The sequence below is a fragment of the Lethenteron reissneri genome, chromosome 2 (genome assembly GCF_015708825.2).
Source record: "Lethenteron reissneri isolate LAM-NWPU_2019-01 chromosome 2, ASM1570882v1, whole genome shotgun sequence".
In the NCBI taxonomy this organism is placed as follows: domain Eukaryota; kingdom Metazoa; phylum Chordata; class Hyperoartia; order Petromyzontiformes; family Petromyzontidae; genus Lethenteron; species Lethenteron reissneri.
This window is the reverse complement of record NC_083780.1, coordinates 2,971,045-2,994,280: the sequence shown is the minus strand read 5'-3', so window position 1 is coordinate 2,994,280 and position 23,236 is coordinate 2,971,045. Positions and strand designations below refer to the sequence as shown.

Genomic DNA, 23,236 nt, shown 5'->3' with positions numbered 1-23,236 from the left:
CGCAGACTCACCGCCTGCGCTAAATCCCCACTGTGCCCTGAAGGAGGGCCATTGCACGAAACGTCGCCCATTATAAACACGTCCTGTTCTACACCAACGCGTTCCACTCGCACGGGAAAGGTTGCAGGGTCAGCGATTGAGATGCTTTAACGCGGCTAAGCCGCGAGGTGGCAGCATGCGTTTGGCACAAAATCAGAACATTGTTTTGAATCTTGCCAGGAAGAAATGAAATGATAGAACCATCGCGCTAATCAGTCACATGGGGAATATGCCATCAGATCGATTAAAAGCACAGACTGATCATTATTTGGCCGATGAATAGACAGAGTTTAGGAAAGATAGAAACACCGGACAGCAAATCGTAATGTTAAGGCTCATAGCAGAGAAAGCAAAGGAAGAATTGGCTGGCATAGATTTCCAGAGAGCATTCTATTCGGCTTAGAAAGATGTAACGTGGGCTACATTAAGATCATACGGAGTAGGGAAACGACTGACACAGATTCTGCAGGATGTAGGTGAACGGTCAAAAACAGCAGTGAAGTGTGGAACAGGAAATAGGAGATTGGTTCCCAGCAGCAATAGCTATGAATTTAGACTTAAAACTTTCGTGACTGCAGGAATTCATATTCTTGGTTGTTTCGGTAAAGTCACGTAGATAGAAAACAAAAAAAAATCTAAAAAATAAAAATAAATAAAAATTGTATAATAAAAACAGTTAAATGCAATTAAATTTAACTGTTTTTATTATAAATGAAAATAAATTTAAAAATATAAAATCAAAAATAGGTATGAGACAATGAGATCCACTATCACCAAACAATTTCGACACATACTCTGGAAAGAGTGATGGATGCCGTTCAGGAGAACGGCACGTGAATATCTGTGCAAGGAGCAAGAATAAATAAGCCCAGATTCGCGGACGACGTGAACGTGATGGAAGAAAGCTGCGTTGTCGTCCTGCAGAGGAAAGTGTTCATGCGCTGCATAGTTCAGGACAGGGATGCAGGACTGAGAGATTTACGTGAAAAAGACGAAGACGATGGTGTTCGGAAGGGAGGACATTGATGAAGCAGTAATGATATAAAGTAGCAAGATTGTGAATTTAAATGCATTTGTATAGTTGGGAAGTCTACTTGCAGGGAACAACGACTGCACGAAAGACGTAAGAGCGAGAATCGCAAAGGCAAAATGAGTAGTGGCAGGATTCAATACCATCTGGAGAAGCAAGCAGACCAAACTGAACACCTTAAGAACACGCGCGTTCAGTAACAGCGTTGTAGCATTGCGCGCCTGCGAGACTGACAAGGGTTCAGATGTTGCCATTCGATTCGCACCGCTACGGAAGGATGCCGCTGCTGCCGATGCATCTCAACGGGTCATGGCCCCGCGCCCTCTGCCTCTCCCCCGCAGGGTCTGGCGCCCGCACGAGGCGACTCCCGGACCCCACGCTCCTCGCTCTGATGGCGGCCGTGGCGGCAGCGGCGACGACGGCTGCGTGGTCGCTGTAGCCCAGGAAAGAGGCGACGGTGGTGATGGCGTTGGCGGTGATGAGAGCGGTGGTGGTTTACGAATTGATGTTGATTCGTGACTGGGGATGATGACGACGATGATGTGGATCCAGTGAGGATAATAATGATGGAGTGATGGTGATTACGATATGGATCCAGTAATGATGATAGTGATCATGATAAAGTGATGATATAGATCCAGTAATGATGATAGCGATGAGGATGATAAATTGATTATATAGATCGAGTGATAATGATGGTGATGATGATGAAGTCATAATATAGATTCAGTGAGAATGTTGGTGATAATGTTGAAGTGATGATATAGATCTAGTGATTATAATGACGATGAAATTATTCTATAGATCCAGTGATGGTGATGATGATTTATTGATGATGGTGGTGATGATGTATGCACGTTGAACTTCTTTCGCACCGTACGTAGCCAACCGTACTAATCGGAGGTGCAAAATGTTAGCCACACCACATAATCATCTCTACGATGAAAGAGATGATGATGATGTTTTGATAGTGATGTATGTATGCTGACAATGATTTAAGCGGTGATGATTACACATTGAAGTATTTCTTAGGTTGGTTATTCCTCCCCCGCACCTCCGATTAGCACGGTTGGCTACGTACGGTTCGTACATACATCCAAGCAATGATCATGATGAACCTGATCATTAATTAATGGCGTTCGCATAGAACGCTTGATAATAACTAAGTGACGATGATGGCCATAATTCATTGTTGATGGTGATGATGGTAACCGTGATATAGTTAGATGAGCAAATATTAAGTTATGATATAATCTCACTATAATAGTTTATCAATTACGACAATCGCTCGTCTCTTCATATGAAAGCAATAATACGTATTTATACGGGAGGAATCCGATGAGCTATAAAGCTCTTTATCACAGATGCCCGGTAGGGGCAGGTGAGAACTTGACAACGTTACGACAACAGTATTTAAACGCTGCTGCGTTGCCACACTTTATTGTCGAGAAGCGCTCCCTCTACCACCACGGGGTCCTGTTGCCGAGTGTGATTAACGCCGGTGGTGACTCTGCTGATAAGACCCAGAGAGGTAAAACAAAAGTCCAGCCGAGGGTTTGCCCGCTTACCACCGACGCTGCGGTGACGATTACGGTATTGGCACGGGAAGCCAGTTGGCCGGTGAACTAATCGGTTGTAGATTGATTTGTTCCAGTGGATGGAGGGAGTGGAGGTCTCATTTACGTTACCCAGAGTCCACAGCGGCAGCACTTAACGAGTTCACATAGTCTAATTGCTTAATGACGACGGTAATGCAATTATGATGGCGATAATTTACTGATGATGATTATCATCACCGCGACGTGGATGCATTGATGGGGATGTGATGTGATTATCACTGTGATACATTGATTATGGTGATGTAACAGATCAGCGTAAATCACACCCAACCATACTCGCCTATACATGCAGCCACAATTACAATGATCCCCCGTATATCCTAATATATATCGACTGTTGGGGCAACTGCTGTTAGCACACGAATGGGTGGTGTGATCAACACCACGCCCGGCAGCCTTTGTCTCCCCCATTATGTTTGTTGACCGTGCCAGGTACTGTACTTATTTATGGCTGAGTCGACCTATGGGATGTCCCAAGACCGATTCAAATATTCGCCACTGTTATCATTGGCCGCAAATGTTTTTCAGTTCGCTAACCACTGCACCACCGCTCCTGCACGTGTACACACACACGTGTGCACACACACGTGTACACATACACACGTGTACACACACATTCGCAAACACAATTAGCACGGAAAATTGCACACCATTTTATTTAAATCCAATCAGAATCTCAACAAAAACCTAGAAACATAACCTTATTCTTTAACAACACACACACGTATGGCTGAAACGACACGTTAAACAAAGTAGCTCAATAAATAATTAAAAACTAAGGTATAGAATTAAAGAATCGTGGACTGCGAGTGAGAAATGTATCTCAGAGGGCAAGAGTGCAATTGCGCGTTGCACAGGTGGGCATGCATCTCGTGTTACAAAGCGTAATCCGATGTTTCCTTATTACGTTTTACACAGCCTAATGACATGACGTGGCTTAAAAGCCGGCAAAACTTGACGTCGCCAGAAGCCACGTGGCACCGCGAGATGCCGCGTGACGCCTTACGAGGTGCCGCGTGACATCCCGAGACACCACGTGACGCCACGTGCGTGCCACGTGATCCGATAATCAGCAAATTGCGACCGCATGATAGCACACACGCACGCACACACGAGCACAATCGTTGTATGCCGCGTGTCGCGGTTGCACGGCGGGCTCTCCGGCCAGTGCCTCGACGCGTTGCCCCGCGTGACGTCCCAGCACGCTGAGCGAAATGTCGGACATCGCGCGGAACGGCGCGCGGTAACGATCCAGGGGTGGAGCGCTGGTGGTTTGCTATCAGCGTCGACGCGTTCCGGGGCAGTCGGTTTCTCGCCTGCGGACGAGGCGTCTGTCAGGTGACGCCGCTTCAAATAAATGTTTACAAATGAGCGCTTTTGTAACACGTGATTTCAAACCACAGGCCGGACAACACGTCTGCCGCCCGTCCCTCTTGATGAAGGGCCACTCCCTAAAACGTTGGTTTTATACACACGTGACAAGCGGGTGCACGTCACCCGCCAAATGAAGATGGGCACACACGCGTCGCTCACACACATCTTCCCCGTATTGCCTGTAACAACAGACTGTTGGGGCATTCTCCGTGAGTGAGTACTGTACCTACACAGGCCGGAGGGGCACACGAGGGGGCCCGACCGCGTTTTTCACACAGACACACACACACAGACAGGCACACACACACAGACACACAGACAGGCACACACACACAGACACACACACACAGACAGGCACACACACACACACACAGACAGGCACAGACACACACACACAGACACACACAGACACGCACAGAAACACAGACACGCACACACAGACAGACACACAGACACAGGCACAGACACACACACCCGTCAACCTCTCCCCACCACCCCCCCACTCGGACCTTCCAATAGATAAGGGGGGGGGGGGGGCGGGCGGACAATATTCTCCGGAGCTCAGCCATGGGCAGCTCCCCCCGGGGGGGGCTGAGAGCTCCCCCCATGGCGCCGAGTCTCTCTCAGGGCGGCGTCGGGCTGGAGAAGAGGAGCGCCGGGAGGAGGAGGACGACGACGACGACGAGGAGGAGGCGGAGCGATGCGGCGGGAGAAGCCGCGCGCCTCCACGCCGCCCGAGGCAGGAGGATGAGGAGGAGCTGCACACAGCGCGGGAGAGACGTGGCGCAGTGAGCGGGGGGGGGGGGGGGGCGTTTCGCTCAGCACTACGGGGCCGTCCATAAATGACGTCACGCGATTTTGAACGATTTTGACCGCCCCCCACCCTCGTCACACGGCGTCACAAAAAGTCAGACCCCCCCCCCTCTCATGTGATGTCACAAAGCTCTGCCCCCCCCCCCAAATCATATTTCCATTTTGAAAATAAAACATGCTTCAAATCGCTTTAAAGCTATTGTCATTGTAGTGCGTATTTAATGTGGCGCTGCACTCTGATGTTGTAGGAGGGAACATGTATTAAAGAGTATATTTAATTAAGTAGAACGTGTTGTCTATATTTATTTAAAGTTGCGCATTTTGATGTACACGTCACATTTCTCAACCCCCCCCCCCCCTTGTCACACATCGTCACAAATGTCTGACCCCCCCCCCCTATGTGCGTGACGTCATTTATGGACGGCTCATACGGACCCAGGCGAATAAGAGTTCGATTCCCGCTCACGGTCAACAGCAACCGATTGTCTGAACCGTCGTTTGGGCCTTCCGCAGGTCGAATCAGAATGAACTGCGTGCCTGGCCACCCCCCCCCCCCTCGTGCGCTGTGCCGGCCTTCGTAGGTGCTGCTACTCGCTAACAGCAGTCTCTTAAGGCTATATGGGGGAGCTTTGTCTTTGTGTCTGCGTGGAGGGGGCGATAGCTCCGATACGACCACCAGAGACACGAGTTCAATTCCGACTCACGGCCAACGTCTGAACCGCTCCTGGGCCTCCCCTAGGGTCGACTCAAACTCAAATGAGTACCTGGTGCGGTAAATATCATCCGATCTCAGCTCATCCTGGAGCTCACCAAGGGCCGACTCAGAATCGCAGATGAATGCCCGGTGCGATAACGTGTGAACAGCGCGACAGGGGAGACAAAGGCGGCCGGGGGCGTGGTGCTGGCCACCCTCGTGCGCCTGTGCCGGCCTTCATAGGTCCCGCCATCGCTAACAGCACTTGCCCCAGCAGGATGTGAAGGCCACACGGACACACGTCTCGGGACTCCCTCTAAAATGCCTCGTTCGGGTCAAATTGTATCATCGATAAGATGCTCATCGCCATACCGATGGTGACGACGTCGATCATCACGATATTGATCATCACACCATCGATCGTCACGACATCGATCAGTCACGATACCACGTTGAGCCCCAGTAACCGTTTCTAAATTTGAAGCTTTTGATCCCTCATTTGACAATTGTTATTGTGCCGATTGCTATTCCCCCTCTTCACCGCTGCACGTTGACATCGTGGGCTCGTGCTGTTTGTTTGTCGGTCTGCTCGTCTCGTGCGGAGGAGCAGACCCAGGACCCTAGCGACCCCCTCGTCCGAACGGAGCGAGCCGTGACAACGCCCGGACCAGACTCACCGACAGTCGTGGAGTTCGCTGGGCTCGCTGCGGTCGCGTACAGGGGCACGAAGACGACGGCTCGGACTGCGGCACAGAGAGAGAGAGAAAGAGGGGAGGAGAGAGAGAGGGAGAGAGAGCAGAGGACCCGGTGATGGTGATGAACAGCGCTGCTGCTGCTACCGTTGATAGCGCCGGTGATGGGGGTGGTGACAACGTTGATGATGTTGGCGATGATGGTGAGCACGGTTGGCTACGTACGGTGCGAAAGACGATCAACATACATACATGGTCATTGTAATGAAGATGCTGATGATTGCGATGATGACTATGATGATGTCGATGATGGTGGCGATGGTGGTGGCAACTGAAGATGTCGATGGTGATATTGATGATAGTGATGATGACGATGTCGATGGTGGTGGCGACGATGTCGATGGTGATATCGATGATATCGACGATGGTGATATCGACGATGGTGATATCGATGGTGATATCGATGATAGTGATGATGTCGATGATGATGTCGATGATAGTGGCGACGATGTCGACGACGATATCGATGATGATGATTGCGACGATATTAATGGCGGTGTCGATGACGGTGGCGACGATGCCGACGACGATGTGGATGGTGATATCGATGATGATGATGATGGTGATGATGAGGGTTCCTCGCACCTGCACACTCCTGGTGGTCGGTGCTCAGACAGAGCCCCTTGAACTGGCATGTGCACGAGAAGCCTCCTCCTCCTCCTCCCCCGGGGGTCGCGTTCTCGCACCACAGCGGATCGCCCACGACACTCGCTGGCACGCCGCACGCCACAGACAGAGAGATCGAGAGTTAAGAGGGCGAGGAGGGGAACAGCGACGAGGAGGAGGTGGTTGTGGTAATGGAGAAGGTTCATGAGGAAATTGGAGGAAGTGGAAAAGGTGGATGAGGAATTGGAGAAGGTTGAGATTGAATTGCAAAATGAGGAAGACGAATTGGAGGCGGTGCAGGAGGAGCAATGGCAGACTTAGCAGGATGAGGAGGATGATTGTGGATGATGGCGAAGAGCAGGGGATGAAGAAGGTTTTAAAGCGAGGAGCATTGGGATGGAGATTTAGAAGAAGAGAGAGAATTTGAATGACGATGGCAAAACCCAACCTCACCGTGAAGACGACCACATCGCACCGATCACACCGAGCCCCACATCCGCATTGAGCGATCGAATCAACGCCGATGCACCACCACACCTTCGCCAACCTCCGTTCGGAGGATCTCCCCCCCCCTCGAGCATCAACAACATCATCATCATCACACCTTTTGAGCAACCCTCACTTCGCCAAAGGACCCTCACCGTTAGCGACCTTGTCGAAGACCACCTCCAGGAGTTTAAGGCTTTCTGCGAGTCTCTGCACGTGGTCGCCTTTGTAGTCAGGGGAGGAAGCATTCCCCACAGTGCCACTGCCTGTCGCTCGGAACGTCTTCTTCACATCCCCCAAGCCGTGGGTCACCTCGCAGTAGGAGGCGTTGGCGCTCTCGACCAGCCGCTGGGAATTGAGCAGCACCGAGTAGGTCTGACCGTTCACCTGCACCACCACATCCACGCTCTCCTCCCTAGCCACCATCACCAGGCTGTCGAGGGTCATGGCCGGCCCCAGGAAGACGTAGGCTAGGCGGGTGAGCGGCTTGCGGACGTCGAACTCGATCTGGGCGTAGTGGGTGGCCCTGACCTGCGGCCCGGGCTGGTACGGCTCGTCCACCTGGTACGGGCGAGATGATCGGCAGGGGAAGTCAGGTGGGCCAGAGTATGAAGTCGCTTCCGCACCCGAGCGATCCGTTGAGCAAGATGGGTTGCGTGCAACTCGGTCGAGTGCAACTCGGTTGAGTGCGACTTGGTTTAGTGCAACTGAACCTCTTGTGCGTGTGGGCATCTCGTTACGATGGTTCGTTACGACGAATCGTTATGGTCACTAGTTATGACGACTCGTCACAAACATCCGCAGGTGAAATCACCCCGGCTGGAGAAGCATCTTCTTGGCGAGAATCCCTTCCATTTGTTTGGGCCTTCGGTAAAAAAAAAATCCCAACTGCCAATGGTGAATTTTGATTAAAGTTATCGTCTACTGGTAGAGATTTAAATTTCGTGTTTCTTGGGAAACGGTGTGTTTTACCACTGGCACTTTTTACGACTAATCTTGCACTCCATATTTAGCTCAAAACTTTTAAAAGATACATTTTATACTTTAAATGATATCATTTCTTATTAGCTTTTTTTCATTGATTTGTATTATTTATTTATGTTTCTCTGTTACGTCTGTCATGGAAACGGTGTGTAGTTTTTACACGCTTTTATTTAACTCACTCTGTTGTTGCTATTGTCGTATCCTCAAATCTTGTAACTCAATTTTAATCCACTTCCCAATGTGGTATCGACTGAAAACTTAGTATACTTATGTCATACTGATGACAATACTATATTCTATCATAAAAAAAATAAAAAAATATTTTTAAACAATCTTTTTACACGCTTTCTATTAACTTACTCTGTCTGTTGTTGTTGTCGTATCCTCAAATCTTCTAACTCAATTTTCACCCACTTCCCAATGTGTTATCGACTGCAAACTTGGTATTTCATACTGATGACAATACTATATTCTAACATTGAAAATAAATAAAAGTATTTTTAAACCATCTTTTTATATGTTATGTTTCGGCTTGGGTCTAATTGTCCACGCTCAACTGACAGCTGTAAATCACTACGGTCTCTTACGTTATAGCAAGCTTCGGGGCCACTTCCTGTAGTCGTGGAGTTTTGCCATTACGAGTACGATACATTTCATTAAAGCGTGTTTTAAAAAAAGTATTTTTTAATATTGCTTATTATTGATGAAACTCGACTTCAGAGCTGCTTAGCTCACAGGGTACTTAAAATTTTTACTGAAACTGACACCCAATGATCGCGAAAGCCCACTGGAGCCAAGATCTTGCCTGCAACTTGTTGCGTACAACTGGCTTGAAGCAAGCTCTAGCCTTAGAAGGGGCACAATGTTTGGTGGTCATCTGTGTGCAACTAGGCCCATGTGATCATTATCGTCATCGGCATCAGTAGCGCAAGCCTTCTATCGATCCGCTGCCTGGATGAAGGCCTCCCCAAGCCATAACCATAGATTACTTTCTTGCGATACAACGATCCTTCCGGCACCTGCACTCTATGATGATAACGATGCTATTAATGAAGAGACCACTCACCAGCAGGGCCCGTGGGCTTAGATTCTGATCATCCGTCCAGTAGAGCGCGTAGTCTCCGTCGGGCCTCGGGATCTTCGCTCCGTGCAGAATCCCCTTCTTATCCTGCTCAAAGCTCCAGTCGAGGTTGTGGAAGAACGACGCGATCCCATTCACCGTGCTGCTCTCGTTGAGGTGGACGTGGTCGACGACCAGCGCCAGCTGGGGGTAGAGCAGCACGACGTCGCGCACGAGGCTGCTCAACCCCAGCAAGGCTTCGTAAGCGTCCGCCGAGTCGCCGCGGATGAACACCGTCCCACTCTGCTCCGCGGCGGCCAGCACGCGGCCGTCTGAGTACGGGTCGGACACATTGTACAACGAGTTGTACAATGTTTCACAGGACTCCAGTTTCTGGCCGACCCAGGGCGGCTTGCAGAGCTGCAAGGCCGGCGTCGACGGGTCCGTGCTGAACATCGGCACGTTGCTGTGCCACGTGAACTTGCCATTGCCGCAGCCCTCCACGATGAAGGGCACGCCGTTGGGCGTGAACACGAAGGTGTTCTGATCGGGGTGCTCGTGCCCGTTGTTGAACTTATTCCAGTCGCCGTTCGTCCATTCCCGGTAGCGCTCTCTGCGGATAATGTCGCTGACCGCCGCCCCACCTCGCTTGCCCGACTTGAAGCCGACGAAGGTGGCGTTGGACCCGGCTGGCTGAGGGCTCCCGTAGGTGACGACGCCCCAGTTGTCGAAGCGGTGCAGCGCCGGGGTGCCGTAGTCCGGCGGCGGCGTGGGGGTCAGGTTGGCGTCATACCTGGGAAGGAAGCGCGCAAGGGAAAGAGATGGGGGTAGCGGGGGGAGGGGCATGAACATCTCGGTGGTGCCGATGGTCGAAAAAAAGTGTTAAGAGGTCGAAAAAAAGTGTTAAGAGGTCGAGAAAAAGTGTTAAGAGGTTATTTTATATCGTGCGATGCAACGATCATTTCGTTGCTGTGAACAGTGACACTGACAGCGCTAGTAGAGCTCACACGTTGCACGACAGTCGGGGCGGTGGTGGGGGAATGCGTTCCTGAAACGTGTGACGACGAATATCGCACAACGACGTTTAGGTGGAGGACAAAGGCTGAGAGGCGACGGGTCACGAGAGACGAAGGACGATGATGATGCTGTCTAGCGACGTTAGTGTGGGGCCGAGGCGACACACATCTGGTCGTAGTGGAGTTTTCCATCGAGTGACGGCGTAATGTGCGAAGTGACGTGAAAGGGGGAGACGTAAATTGGGTTGTCGTTGTGCCCTTCTTCCTCATGCCAGCCCCCTTGCAATAGCTGTTAAGTTTTCAAGGGTGACACTCAGTCTCATCACCACCACTGCCAAACAAAGACAAAACTCCACCATATAACCTGCAGCAGAGTGTTGGGGCAAGTGCTGTTAGCGAGCACATGAGGGGTGGGTGGCCAGCACCACGCCCGACCGCCTTTGTCTCCCCAGTGGCGATGTTTACACACCACACCAGGCACCCATTTGAGGCTGAGTCGACCTAGAGGAAGCGCAGGAATGGTTCAGATGATCGCCACCGGTGTTGGCCGTGAAATGGAATCGAAGCTGGGTCACTGGGTTTGTAGAGCAGCGCACCACCCCCACCACCACCACCCCACCACCCCCACCCCACCACCCCACCACCACCACCCCACCACCACCACCCCACCACCTCCACCCCACCCCACCACCACCACCCCACCCACCACCACCACCACCCCACCACCACCACCCCACCACCTCCACCCCACCCCACCACCACCACCCCACCACCACCACCACCCCACCACCCCACCACCCCACCACCACCACCCCACCCCACCACCACCACCACCCCACCACCACCACCCCACCACCTCCACCCCACCCCACCACCACCACCCCACCACCCCACCACCACCACCCCACCACCCCACCACCCCACCACCACCACCACCCCATCACCCCACCACCACCACCCCACCACCCCACCCCACCACCACCACCCCACCACCCCACCCCACCACCACCACCCCACCACCCCACCCCACCACCACCACCCCACCACCCCACTACCTCCACCCCACCACCCCACCACCACCCCACCACCCCACCCCACCACCCACCACCCCACCACCCCACCACCACCACCCACCACCCCACCACCCCACTACCTCCACCCCACCACCCCACCACCCCACCACCCCACCCCACCACCCCACCCCACCACCTCTCAGGTATTCCCTCCTACTCACCAGATGTACTCCAGGTGCAGGGTGCTCCATCGCTTGGTGGGCGTGGGAGCGCCCGTGCCATTCTTGGGGCGGTACGTGTTGATCTGGCTCGCCAGCCAGTTGCCACTGCCGTTGCGCAGGATGTAGGTGTCCAGGAAGGCCAGGTGAGCCTCGGGGCCGTAGTTCCAGTTGAGGTCCGAATCCCCGAGCCCGATCGTCCTTTGGAAACCTTGGAGGATGGAGGCGGATTTACGCGGATGAACGCAAGGACGTTAGGATCTGTTGATGCACGTGTATAGTGGCGCCTGCATAGCCCTTTACCAATTCCGATGACGTATGCGTACGTCGTCAGATTTTATTTCCGATTCCATTCTGATGACGTACAAGGCCATGTGGAAGGGCGTGTGGCACGTTTTGGCGCGAGTGTGGTCCTGTCTCTGCAGTTCTCTGCGGTGAGTAACAATGTCTTTGAGCCACTTGTGCATTCCGAGTTATTGAGCAGTGAACGGGACCCCCCCCCCCCCCACCCTGCAACTTGCAGACATCTCGGAACGGCAAAGCATTAAATGCCTCGGCAAACTCAATGCGCCTTCACGCAACATCTCATGCCTCAATCATTACTATGTCCTGCCGCAGTCCAGGCAATGGACCTATCTATCACCGTGGTGGATTCTCGGGTACAGCCCAGTGGGCCCCTGACCACGGTGAATGCCCCACTACGATCCAATGGACCACCGGAATTTGTAAATACTCCCGTGCAATCTCAACGAATATCTGACATTGCTGCATCATTAAAAGTAAAGAGTTCAATGGACTTCTCAACATGGTGGATCTTCGGGTTTGGTCCGATTGTCCTTCATCCCCTCACCTCCTATCAGCACGGTCGGCCACGCACGGTGCGAAAGAAGTCCCATGGGCACACGTGCACGCAAATTGGACAATCCGAAGCCGGACGAATTCCTCCGGCGCGCTCCCAACGGACGGCGCAAGACCTTCGCCGAATCTCCGAACACGACGGCGGCGGCCCCCCACCCCCCACCCCCCACCCCGAGGACGAGGCCCTCCCTCTCACCCGGCTGGAGGCTCCTGTAGAAGAAGTCAAAGTGCCCACGGAGCCACGCGTTGTCCCCGTGGCTGACGTTGAAGTGCCGCTTGGCGAGGAAGACGTACTGGAGGAGGGCGCGGCCCTCGGCGGTGCCCGGAGCGACGCCATCGCTCATCGATCCGTCGGCCACCTCGTCCAGGATGATCATGGACTTCTCCAAGATCTTCACGGCCGTCTTTATCCATTGCGGGGCATCCTGGCCGTCAACTCCTGAGAGAGAGGAGAGGGAGACGGAGAGTTTGCGCTCCTTTAACGGGGGGGGGGGGGGGGGGGGAGGAACGGGGAAAGCTTCACCCCGCACCTCCGATTAGCACGGTTGGTTGGCTACGTACGGTGAGAATGAAGTTCACTATACAAAGACAAAGATCCCCCGTATAGCCTCAACAGACTGCTGGGGCACGTGCTGTTAGCGAGCACCTATGAAGGCTGTCACGGCGCACGAAGAAGTGGGTGGCCAACACCACGCCCGGCCGCCTTTGTCTCCCCAGTGGCGATGTTTTACACACTGCACCAGGTACTCATTTGAGGCTGAGTCGATCTAAGGGATGCCCTGAACTGGTCCCGATAATAGCTGCCACTGGTGCTGGTTGCCGTGAGCAGAAATCACACTCGGGTCGGAGCCGTGTTCGTAAGCGCAATGCGCTAACCACTGCGCCACCACTCCCCACGCCACACACACACACGCACGCAAACGCTGGAGTACAAAAAAACGAACACCTCGCATCCATCACCACCGCCCGTCCCCCTCCACATTGTGGCGTGCTGTGTGTGGCTTGCCGATTGGCGTGTCGGACCCATTGAGATGTGTTGCTCGGCCAAAACCGCGTGGCGAAATTTTTAAAACGGAACAAAATCTAAATCAAGTGACCCACCATCGTGGAGGAGAACCAGCCCCGCAATCATCATGGCCACGGCCTTGGTCGAAGAGTCACTGTGGCCCAGGCAGCACGCGTCGGCGCTCACGGCTGAGGACAGATTCCTCGCGCCCGCCGCTATGACGCTGGCGTATTTGCACCGCCTCCCCGAGTCCAGCTTCTCGTACGCGAGGTCGTACGCGGTGGCGAAGCCGGCCAGCGAGTAGGCGATGAGGACGTTGTTGTTCGGCAGAGCAATCGCGGTCCTGTGGGCGAGACGCAGCAAAGAAAGTGGCTACCGCTGAAGTGGATATCACAGAACTGAGACGGGGTGTTTTCGTTGTTGTTGTTGTCTGTTGTTGCTGCTCGTTGGCCACACGAGGGGGTTGAGTTTGTGTGACCCGCAGGTGAGAGAGAGAGAGAGACAAGGGTGGGTCTCGTTTGCAAGGGTGAGTGAAAGAAGAGTAAGCGTGTGATGTATGTATGCTGGATTTAGTTCACACAGTACGTAGCGAAACGTGCGAATCGTAGAAGGACAACAAACTAATCACAATGTAGATTTAAAAGTGCAGAACTCCCAGTGGCTTCATGGGTGTGTGTGTGTGTATGGGCGGCAGTAGCGTGAGGGTTAGTGCTATGCTGCGTCATGAACCCGGCGACACCGAGTTCGATTCCAAACTCAGTGACGAGTATCTGAATCGGTTTCTGTGCCTCCCCCAGGTCAACTGAGCCTCAAATGCAGTGGTGTGCCGTGTATTTTACACCGAGGCCTTCAGTGCTATCCTCCCGCAATTGAACCGCCTTCGAATAACCTCACCATGACACTAGGGCTATAGGCTGTTGTCATTCGACGTAACCACCCCATATTCACAGTAACAGTAACCTTTATCGAGTGGAATAACGTGATTTAACACGAGGCTCAACGCCTATGAGAGTTACAATACACTAATTGCAGAGACATGAATACATGGTGACTGAATATATCAAGGATGTACCACTATTACGCAGTATGACAGCATGCTGCATCACAAATACAGTAGACATCGCATAGCCCGAATCAATGTCATTACCAAAGGACAAGAACAAACTCACAGCAACCAGTCAAATTTACTCATACGACCACAAAGCAAGCAAAAATGCCGTAAAACACAAATAACACAATCAGGATTCAACAGGCTTCCCCACAGAAAAAAAAACAAAAAATCTAAAGCACGACATCTAAAAATCTAAACGTCACGAAAAAAAGTTTAAATACATCTTAGATGATGCTACGTTACGTGCTAGCTAGTTTTACTTCAGGTAGCTCACTGGCCCTCCGATCACGCCACAGGAAAAATGCTGACGTAGGCGGCTAGGCCAGCTAGAAGGCTCCGGCGTGTCAAAGAACACATGGCAAACTCGACATCTGATTGGTTAACGAATATGACGATCGACAACATCGTCCCCATTTGCTTCAACAGCGGAGGGGATTCACTCGACATTCTGAAGGCCTCAGGGTCGATTTTTCACCCGGAGAGGCGGAGACAGCAGCACAGGTGGGAAATCTGATTGGATAAAAACTGGAAGCAGCGCAACTGAGGGAGACATTAGCAAAGAAATGACGTTAATAGACTGATGGGAACAATATTTGTAAAATACATATAGCATTAATGAAGACATATATTAAATAATAAAAATATAATATTATGATTCTAACAATCTCTAGGCCTTGCTGGCCCTGATGGCCCGCCTCTGCTCAAACGAGTACCTGGTGCGTCGTGTAAACATCGCCACTGGGGTGATAAAAGCGGCTGGGCGTGGTGCTGGCCAACCATCCCCTTGAGAGGATGGCGAGGGAGTGATGTCCAATGCACAACCACATCTCTGAGTTGTATGTATCATTCTCAGAGGTGAAATGTAACCAAATTCAGCGCTGAATCAAGTGGAACGTGGTCACGGTTTTATTTTGGGCAGTCATTGGTGACTGGGTTGAGAACCATAGACTCACACAGCAAACCATCGACTCACACAGAGACCCATCGACTCACACAGAGACCCATAGACTCACATGAGACCAATCGACTCACACAGAGACCCATAGACTCACACAGAGACCCATCGACTCACATAGAGAGCCATTGACTCACACAGAGATCCATCGACTCACATAAGAATCATCAACTCACACAGAGACCCATAGACTCACACAGAGACCCATAGACTCACACAGAGAACCATAGACTCACAAAGAGAACCATCGACTCACACAGAGAACCATCGACTCACATAGAGAACCATCGACTCACACAGAGAACCATCGACTCACACAGAGAACCATCGACTCACATAGAGAACCATCGACTCACACAGAGAACCATCGACTCACACAGAGACCCATAGACCCACAAAGAGACCCATCGACTCACACAGAGACCCATAGACTCACACAGACAACCATCGACTCACACAGGGACCCATAGACCCACAAAGAGACCCATCGACTCACACAGAGACCCATAGACTCACACAGACAACCATCGACTCACACAGAGAACCATCGACTCACACAGAGACCCATAGACCCACAAAGAGACCCATCGACTCACACAGAGACCCATAGACTCACACAGAGACCCACAGACTCACACAAAGACCCATAAACTCACACAGAGACCCATAGATTCACACAGAGACCCATAAGCTCGCACAGAGACCCATACACTCACATAGAGACCAATCGACTCACACAGAGACCCATATACTCACACAGAAACCCATAGACTCACACAGAGACCCATAGACTCACACAGAGACCCATAGACTCACAGAGAGACCCATAGACTCACACAGAGACCCATATACTCACACAGATACCCACAGACTCACACAGAGACCCATAGACTCACACAGAGACCCACAGACTCACACATAGACCCATAGACTCACACAGAAACCCATAGACTCACACAGAGACCCATAGACTCACACAGAGACCCATAGACTCACAGAGAGACCCATAGACTCACACAGAGACCCATATACTCACACAGATACCCACAGACTCACACAGAGACCCATAGACTCACACAGAGACCCACAGACTCACACATAGACCCATAGACTCACACAGAGACCCATCGACTCACACAGAGACCCATAGACTCACATAGAGAACCACAGATTCACACAGAGACCCACAGACTCACACAGAGACCCATCGACTCACACAGAGACCCATAGACTCACACAGAGAACCACAGATTTACACAGAGACCCATCGACTCAGACAGAGACCCATAGACTCACACAGAGACCCATCGACTCACACAGAGACCCATAGACTCACACAGAGACCCATCGACTCAGACAGAGACCCACAGACTCACACAGAGACCCATCGACTCACACAGAGACCCATAGACTCACACAGAGAACCACAGATTCACACAGAGACCCATCGACTCAGACAGAGACCCATAGACTCACACAGAGGCCCAAAGACTCACACAGAGACCCACAGACCCACAAAGAGACCCATCGACTCACACAGAGACCCATAGACTCACACAGAGACCCATAGACTCACACAGAGAACCATAGACTCACAAAGAGAACCATCGACTCACACAGAGAACCATCGACTCACATAGAGAACCATCGACTCACACAGAGAACCATCGACTCACACAGAGAACCATCGACTCACATAGAGAACCATCGACTCACACAGAGAACCATCGACTCACACAGAGACCCATAGACCCACAAAGAGACCCATCGACTCACACAGAGACCCATAGACTCACACAGACAACCATCGACTCACACAGGGACCCATAGACCCACAAAGAGACCCATCGACTCACACAGAGACCCATAGACTCACACAGACAACCATCGACTCACACAGAGAACCATCGACTCACACAGAGACCCATAGACCCACAAAGAGACCCATCGACTCACACAGAGACCCATAGACTCACACAGAGACCCACAGACTCACACAAAGACCCATAAACTCACACAGAGACCCATAGATTCACACAGAGACCCATAAGCTCGCACAGAGACCCATACACTCACATAGAGACCAATCGACTCACACAGAGACCCATATACTCACACAGAAACCCATAGACTCACACAGAGACCCATAGACTCACACAGAGACCCATAGACTCACAGAGAGACCCATAGACTCACACAGAGACCCATATACTCACACAGATACCCACAGACTCACACAGAGACCCATAGACTCACACAGAGACCCACAGACTCACACATAGACCCATAGACTCACACAGAAACCCATAGACTCACACAGAGACCCATAGACTCACACAGAGACCCATAGACTCACAGAGAGACCCATAGACTCACACAGAGACCCATATACTCACACAGATACCCACAGACTCACACAGAGACCCATAGACTCACACAGAGACCCACAGACTCACACATAGACCCATAGACTCACACAGAGACCCATCGACTCACACAGAGACCCATAGACTCACATAGAGAACCACAGATTCACACAGAGACCCACAGACTCACACAGAGACCCATCGACTCACACAGAGACCCATAGACTCACACAGAGAACCACAGATTTACACAGAGACCCATCGACTCAGACAGAGACCCATAGACTCACACAGAGACCCATCGACTCACACAGAGACCCATAGACTCACACAGAGACCCATCGACTCAGACAGAGACCCACAGACTCACACAGAGACCCATCGACTCACACAGAGACCCATAGACTCACACAGAGAACCACAGATTCACACAGAGACCCATCGACTCAGACAGAGACCCATAGACTCACACAGAGGCCCAAAGACTCACACAGAGACCCACAGACCCACAAAGAGACCCATCGACTCACACAGAGACCCATAGACTCACACAGAGACCCACAGACTCACACAGAGACCCATAAACTCACACAGAGACCCATAGATTCACACAGAGACCCATAAGCTCGCACAGAGACCCATACACTCACATAGAGACCAATCGACTCACACAGAGACCCATAGACTCACACAGAGACCCATAGACTCACACAGAGACCCATAGACTCACACAGAGACCCATAGACTCACACAGAGACCCATATACTCACACAGATACCCACAGACTCACACAGAGACCCATAGATTCACACAGAGACCCACAGACTCACACAGAGACCCATAGACTCACACAGAGACCCATCGACTCATACAGAGACCCATAGACTCACACAGACAACCATCGACTCACACAGAGAACGATCGACTCACACAGAGACCCATAGACCCACAAAGAGACCCATCGACTCACACAGAGACCCATAGACTCACACAGAGACCCACAGACTCACACAGAGACCCATAAACTCACACAGAGACCCATAGATTCACACAGAGACCCATAAGCTCGCACAGAGACCCATACACTCACATAGAGACCAATCGACTCACACAGAGACCCATAGACTCACACAGAGACCCACAGACTCACACATAGACCCATAGACTCACACAGAGACCCATAGACTCACACAGAGACCCATAGACTCACAAAGAGACCCATAGACTCACACAGAGACCCATCGACTCACACAGAGACCCATAGACTCACACAGAGAACCACAGATTCACACAGAGACCCATAGACTCACAGAGAGACCCATAGACTCACAGAGAGACCCATAGACTACACAGAGACCCATAGACTCACACAGAGGCCCATCGACTCAGACAGAGACCCATAGACTCACACAGAGACCCATAGATTCACACAGAGACTCATAGACTCACACAGAGACTCATAGACTCACACAGAGACCCATAGACTCACACAGAGACTCATAGACTCACATAGAGACCCATCGACTCACACAGAGACCCATAGATTCACACAGAGACTCATAGACTCACACAGAGACCCATAGATTCACACAGAGACTCATAGACTCACACAGAGACTCATAGACTCACATAGAGACCCATCGCCTCACTGCACTCGAGTTACCAGATCCCCCCTCAAATATGACGTCACAAAGCTCTGTCCCCCCCCCCCCCCCCCCCCCGAAAATAAACATGCTTCAAATCGATTTAAACTATTGTCATTGTAGTGCGTATTTAATGTGGCGCTGCACTCTGATGTTGTAGGATATATATATTTTTAAGTCTATTTAGTTAAGTTGAACGTGTTGTCTATATTTATTTAAAGCTGCGCATTTTGACGTGACGGCGCATTTCTCAACCCCCCCCCTAACCCCCGTCGTCACACATCGTCACAAATGTCTGACACCCCCCCCCCCCCCAGGTGCGTGACGTCATTTATGGACGGCCGGGCTGAGCCCAGCAACCATCCGCACGTAGAACAACCAAGTTCAATCCCAGCTCGGGCCGTCCAGAGCCGTCCCCTTCCGCATTCGAACCCAGACCCTGAGCCGTGACGGCCAAATCTCGTTGTCGTTCCCCTGCACCTGCAGCCAGCACGGTCGGCTACGCGCGGTGCGAAAGCACGCGGCCCCCCCCCCCCCCCCCTGTTCCGCCCACTCCACTCATTCCTCAGCCCTTGTGCAGCCCCCCCCCCCCCCTGCCATCTAAATCACTTTGAATTGTGTTCAGCGTTTCGAGCTAAGGTACTCTATATGAATAATAAATAGGTAAAACTAAATTTTTTTAAACAGTACCTATTTTATTCTCCGTGTAAAGTCCACTGAGTTGTTAGCTCTCATTTTATTTTTAGAAGCGACCTGGCCGCACATTGATAGCTCAACAAGGTGGTTTATCGCGTGGGAATGTATAGCAGCCAAATCATCGGAACGCGCGATGTTGATCGCCAATGTGGACGACACAAAAAAGCGGAGGACCCGGAAAAAAGGTCCAACTCTCAAAGGCCAAAATCTTAAAAACCAACCTGAAAATGCCAACCACTTAAACGCCGGCCTTTAAACGCCAAACCTTAAACGTCAACTCTTAAACGCGAACCTTTAAACGCCAAACCTTCTAAATGGCAAACTTTAAACGCGACCACGGGGAGAGAGAGAGACACAACGCAGACTCCAAATATACAGCAGGCGTTGCCTGGGGTCGGGGTCGAACCTACGGCATTGTCATTTTGCCACGTACGGTACAAAAAGAAGTTCAACATACACGCGATTTCCTGTTTGGCAGGAGAGGGAGATAACATATCATCACCGCGTCTCCGAGCACCGTGCAGTGTGACACTTCCCCAAAAGCGAACCGTCATCTCTCTCTCTCTGCCTGAAAACACAGTTCCTATGATCACTGTTACATTGTTTTTGTGGCTTTAGTTTGGTGATTTTGAGGACGGTTTAGTCTGGCCATGTTTGTTTGTTGTGGTACAGAGTTGGCCTGACAACTTTAATCCACATTGTCTTATGGTTGTTATTGTTTGACTTGCATCCCACTGAGATTTTTTTGCACACAGCGTTGAAATGCGGTGTGTTTTTCCTGGAAAATATTTGCTGTTTTCCCAGGACTTTTTTGTCTGCGCGTAGTCACTTGAAGGTGTTTCTTGTTCATGTTTTTGGTTTGTTGCGGTTGCACCCGAGTCAAGAGCCGCATGGCTCACAGGGAAACACCTAATAAATGAAACTGACATGAAAACTGTCTCGACACGTGAGCATTCGGTTCGGTCACGGCTACGGGCGTCTGAAAGCCGACCCACAATCGTTCCCAGACGATCGGTGTCTCGACAACCTCCGAGCCATCCGTGTGACACCTCCGCAATAGCAAGCAACAATCACAACAAACCAGAGCCCACGACGGCCATCAAAGCCTTCACAATCAGGTACCCACTCACCCACCATCTCGCTCTCCCACTCATTCACACATTCACAGCCCCACTTAGACGCACGACGAAAACGAAGATCCCCCGAAAAGCCTTGAACAGACTGTTGGGGCAAATGCTGTGAGCGAGGCCGACATTGCCTTTCTATCCCTAGCGCCAATGTTTACACACTGCGCCAAGTACGAATTTGAGGCTGAGTCGACCCAGGGAAGGAGGGAAAGAACCGGTTCAAATAATCGTCACTGGTGTTGGCCGTGAGCTGGAATCAAACTCGGGTCGCCGGGTTCGAGGCGCAGCGTATAGCGCTAACCGCTACACTAACGCTCCTTACTGACTAATGGCCACAATCACCACCACCACAGCTTGTTGAAAAAAAAAAACACAGGCAGAATAACCCTGGGTTTGATCTCCCACGAAGTTCACGGTCCACCCTAAACCACGTCCCCTGCACAAGCCGTGGCAGCAGCAGATGCGGATACCCGATGCACAAATGGAATATTAAAAACTCTCCAGGAGTGTGCCACTGCGGCCATCCAGAACAGAGACGGTAACAACGCACGTCGCGATCCACGAATACGACGTCGGAGGACATCATCGCAGCGACGCACTCCGCTCCTGCTCCTGATGCGATTGTCTTCTGGCTCGGCCAACCTCAATGTGACATTGAAGTCGCCGTCTCGTGCATTCCACATCAGCAGCCGTGCGACGACGACGACAACAGAAGCAAGAACACCACCACCAACTCACCATCCACCACCACCACCAACTCACCACCACCACCAACTCACTACCACCAACTCACCACCACCAACTCACCACCCACCACCACCACCAACTCACCACCACCACCAACTCACCACCCACCACCACCAACTCACCACCACCACCAACTCACCACCACCCCCAACTCACCAGGACTGCGCTGCCATCCTGTCCATGTACTCGATGGTGAAGTCTCTGGCTCCGGTGTCGTTCGGGTAGAGGAAGCTGTAGAAGGCCATGGCTCCCAGGTTGTTGCCGTAGATCTCGTTCCAGACGGCGCCGAACTCGAGCGGATCCCAGGGCGGGAGGTGGTCGCCGCTCTGCTCCATCATGGTGAGCGCCGCCTCGTGCAGGCGGCTCACGATGTGCGCGTGGCTCGACGCGGCCGCCGAGGCGCGCAGACCGGCCACGTCCCGCGCGCTGAAGAACAACATGGGGTGGCGGTCGTAGCCTCCATCCTGGAACTGGCCGAATTGTGCCGGGTTGCCGTCCTGGGCCACCAGCGAGGCGGGGATACTCAACAGCAGCAGCAGCTGCAGCTGCATCATCGTCATCATCATCGTCGTCGGCATCACCATGATCATCATCATCAGCAGCAGCGGATTAGATGTCACGGATGATGAGTTCTCGCGACGTGCGGTAATGTACGGTGGCCTGTTGCGTGTTCGTGCGTGTCTGTCTGTCGGCGTATGCGTGCGTATGTACGCTGAGCTTCTTTCGCACCGTACTTGCTAATCGCCGTGTCTAGTTGAGCGTCATGCGCGCGTGTCTGTGTCGACCGCGTCTCTCTCGCCGTGCGTGCGTGTCGCTCCGTGCGTTTCCGTGTGGGTCTGCGTGTCTTACGTCTCGTGGCGTCTCACCCTGTGTGTGCGTCTCTGTGTATGTCCGTCTCTTGCGTATCACTCGTTATCCGCACATCTCTCAGTGCGTGTAATCTCTCCGAGCATCTTTTATTTATCCGTGTGTGTACCTCCCTCCCTCCCCGTCTCTCAATTTCACAAAGCTCGACTCAACATT

General features: G+C 51.9%; 2 protein-coding genes across 2 annotated transcripts in view; one reads left to right on the top strand and one right to left on the bottom strand.

Moving 5' to 3' along the window:
• Positions 1-4,059, top strand: part of LOC133342068 (dermatan-sulfate epimerase-like) — a 20,047-nt gene extending 15,988 nt beyond the window's left edge. Inside the window, exon 10 of the mRNA XM_061550986.1 lies at positions 1,411-4,059. Within this exon, the coding sequence (XP_061406970.1) occupies positions 1,411-1,508 (98 nt within the window). The 3' untranslated portion in view covers positions 1,509-4,059. The remainder of the gene's footprint in view (positions 1-1,410) is intronic.
• On the bottom strand, positions 3,330-23,236 carry LOC133342059 (dermatan-sulfate epimerase-like). Its single transcript, XM_061550974.1, is given in 10 exon segments — positions 3,330-4,772; positions 4,774-4,820; positions 6,247-6,312; positions 6,907-7,032; positions 7,569-7,974; positions 9,464-10,250; positions 11,708-11,915; positions 12,759-13,001; positions 13,664-13,911; positions 22,370-23,236. Coding segments are annotated over 10 exon segments (2,658 nt in total). The 5' UTR covers positions 22,810-23,236; the 3' UTR covers positions 3,330-4,685.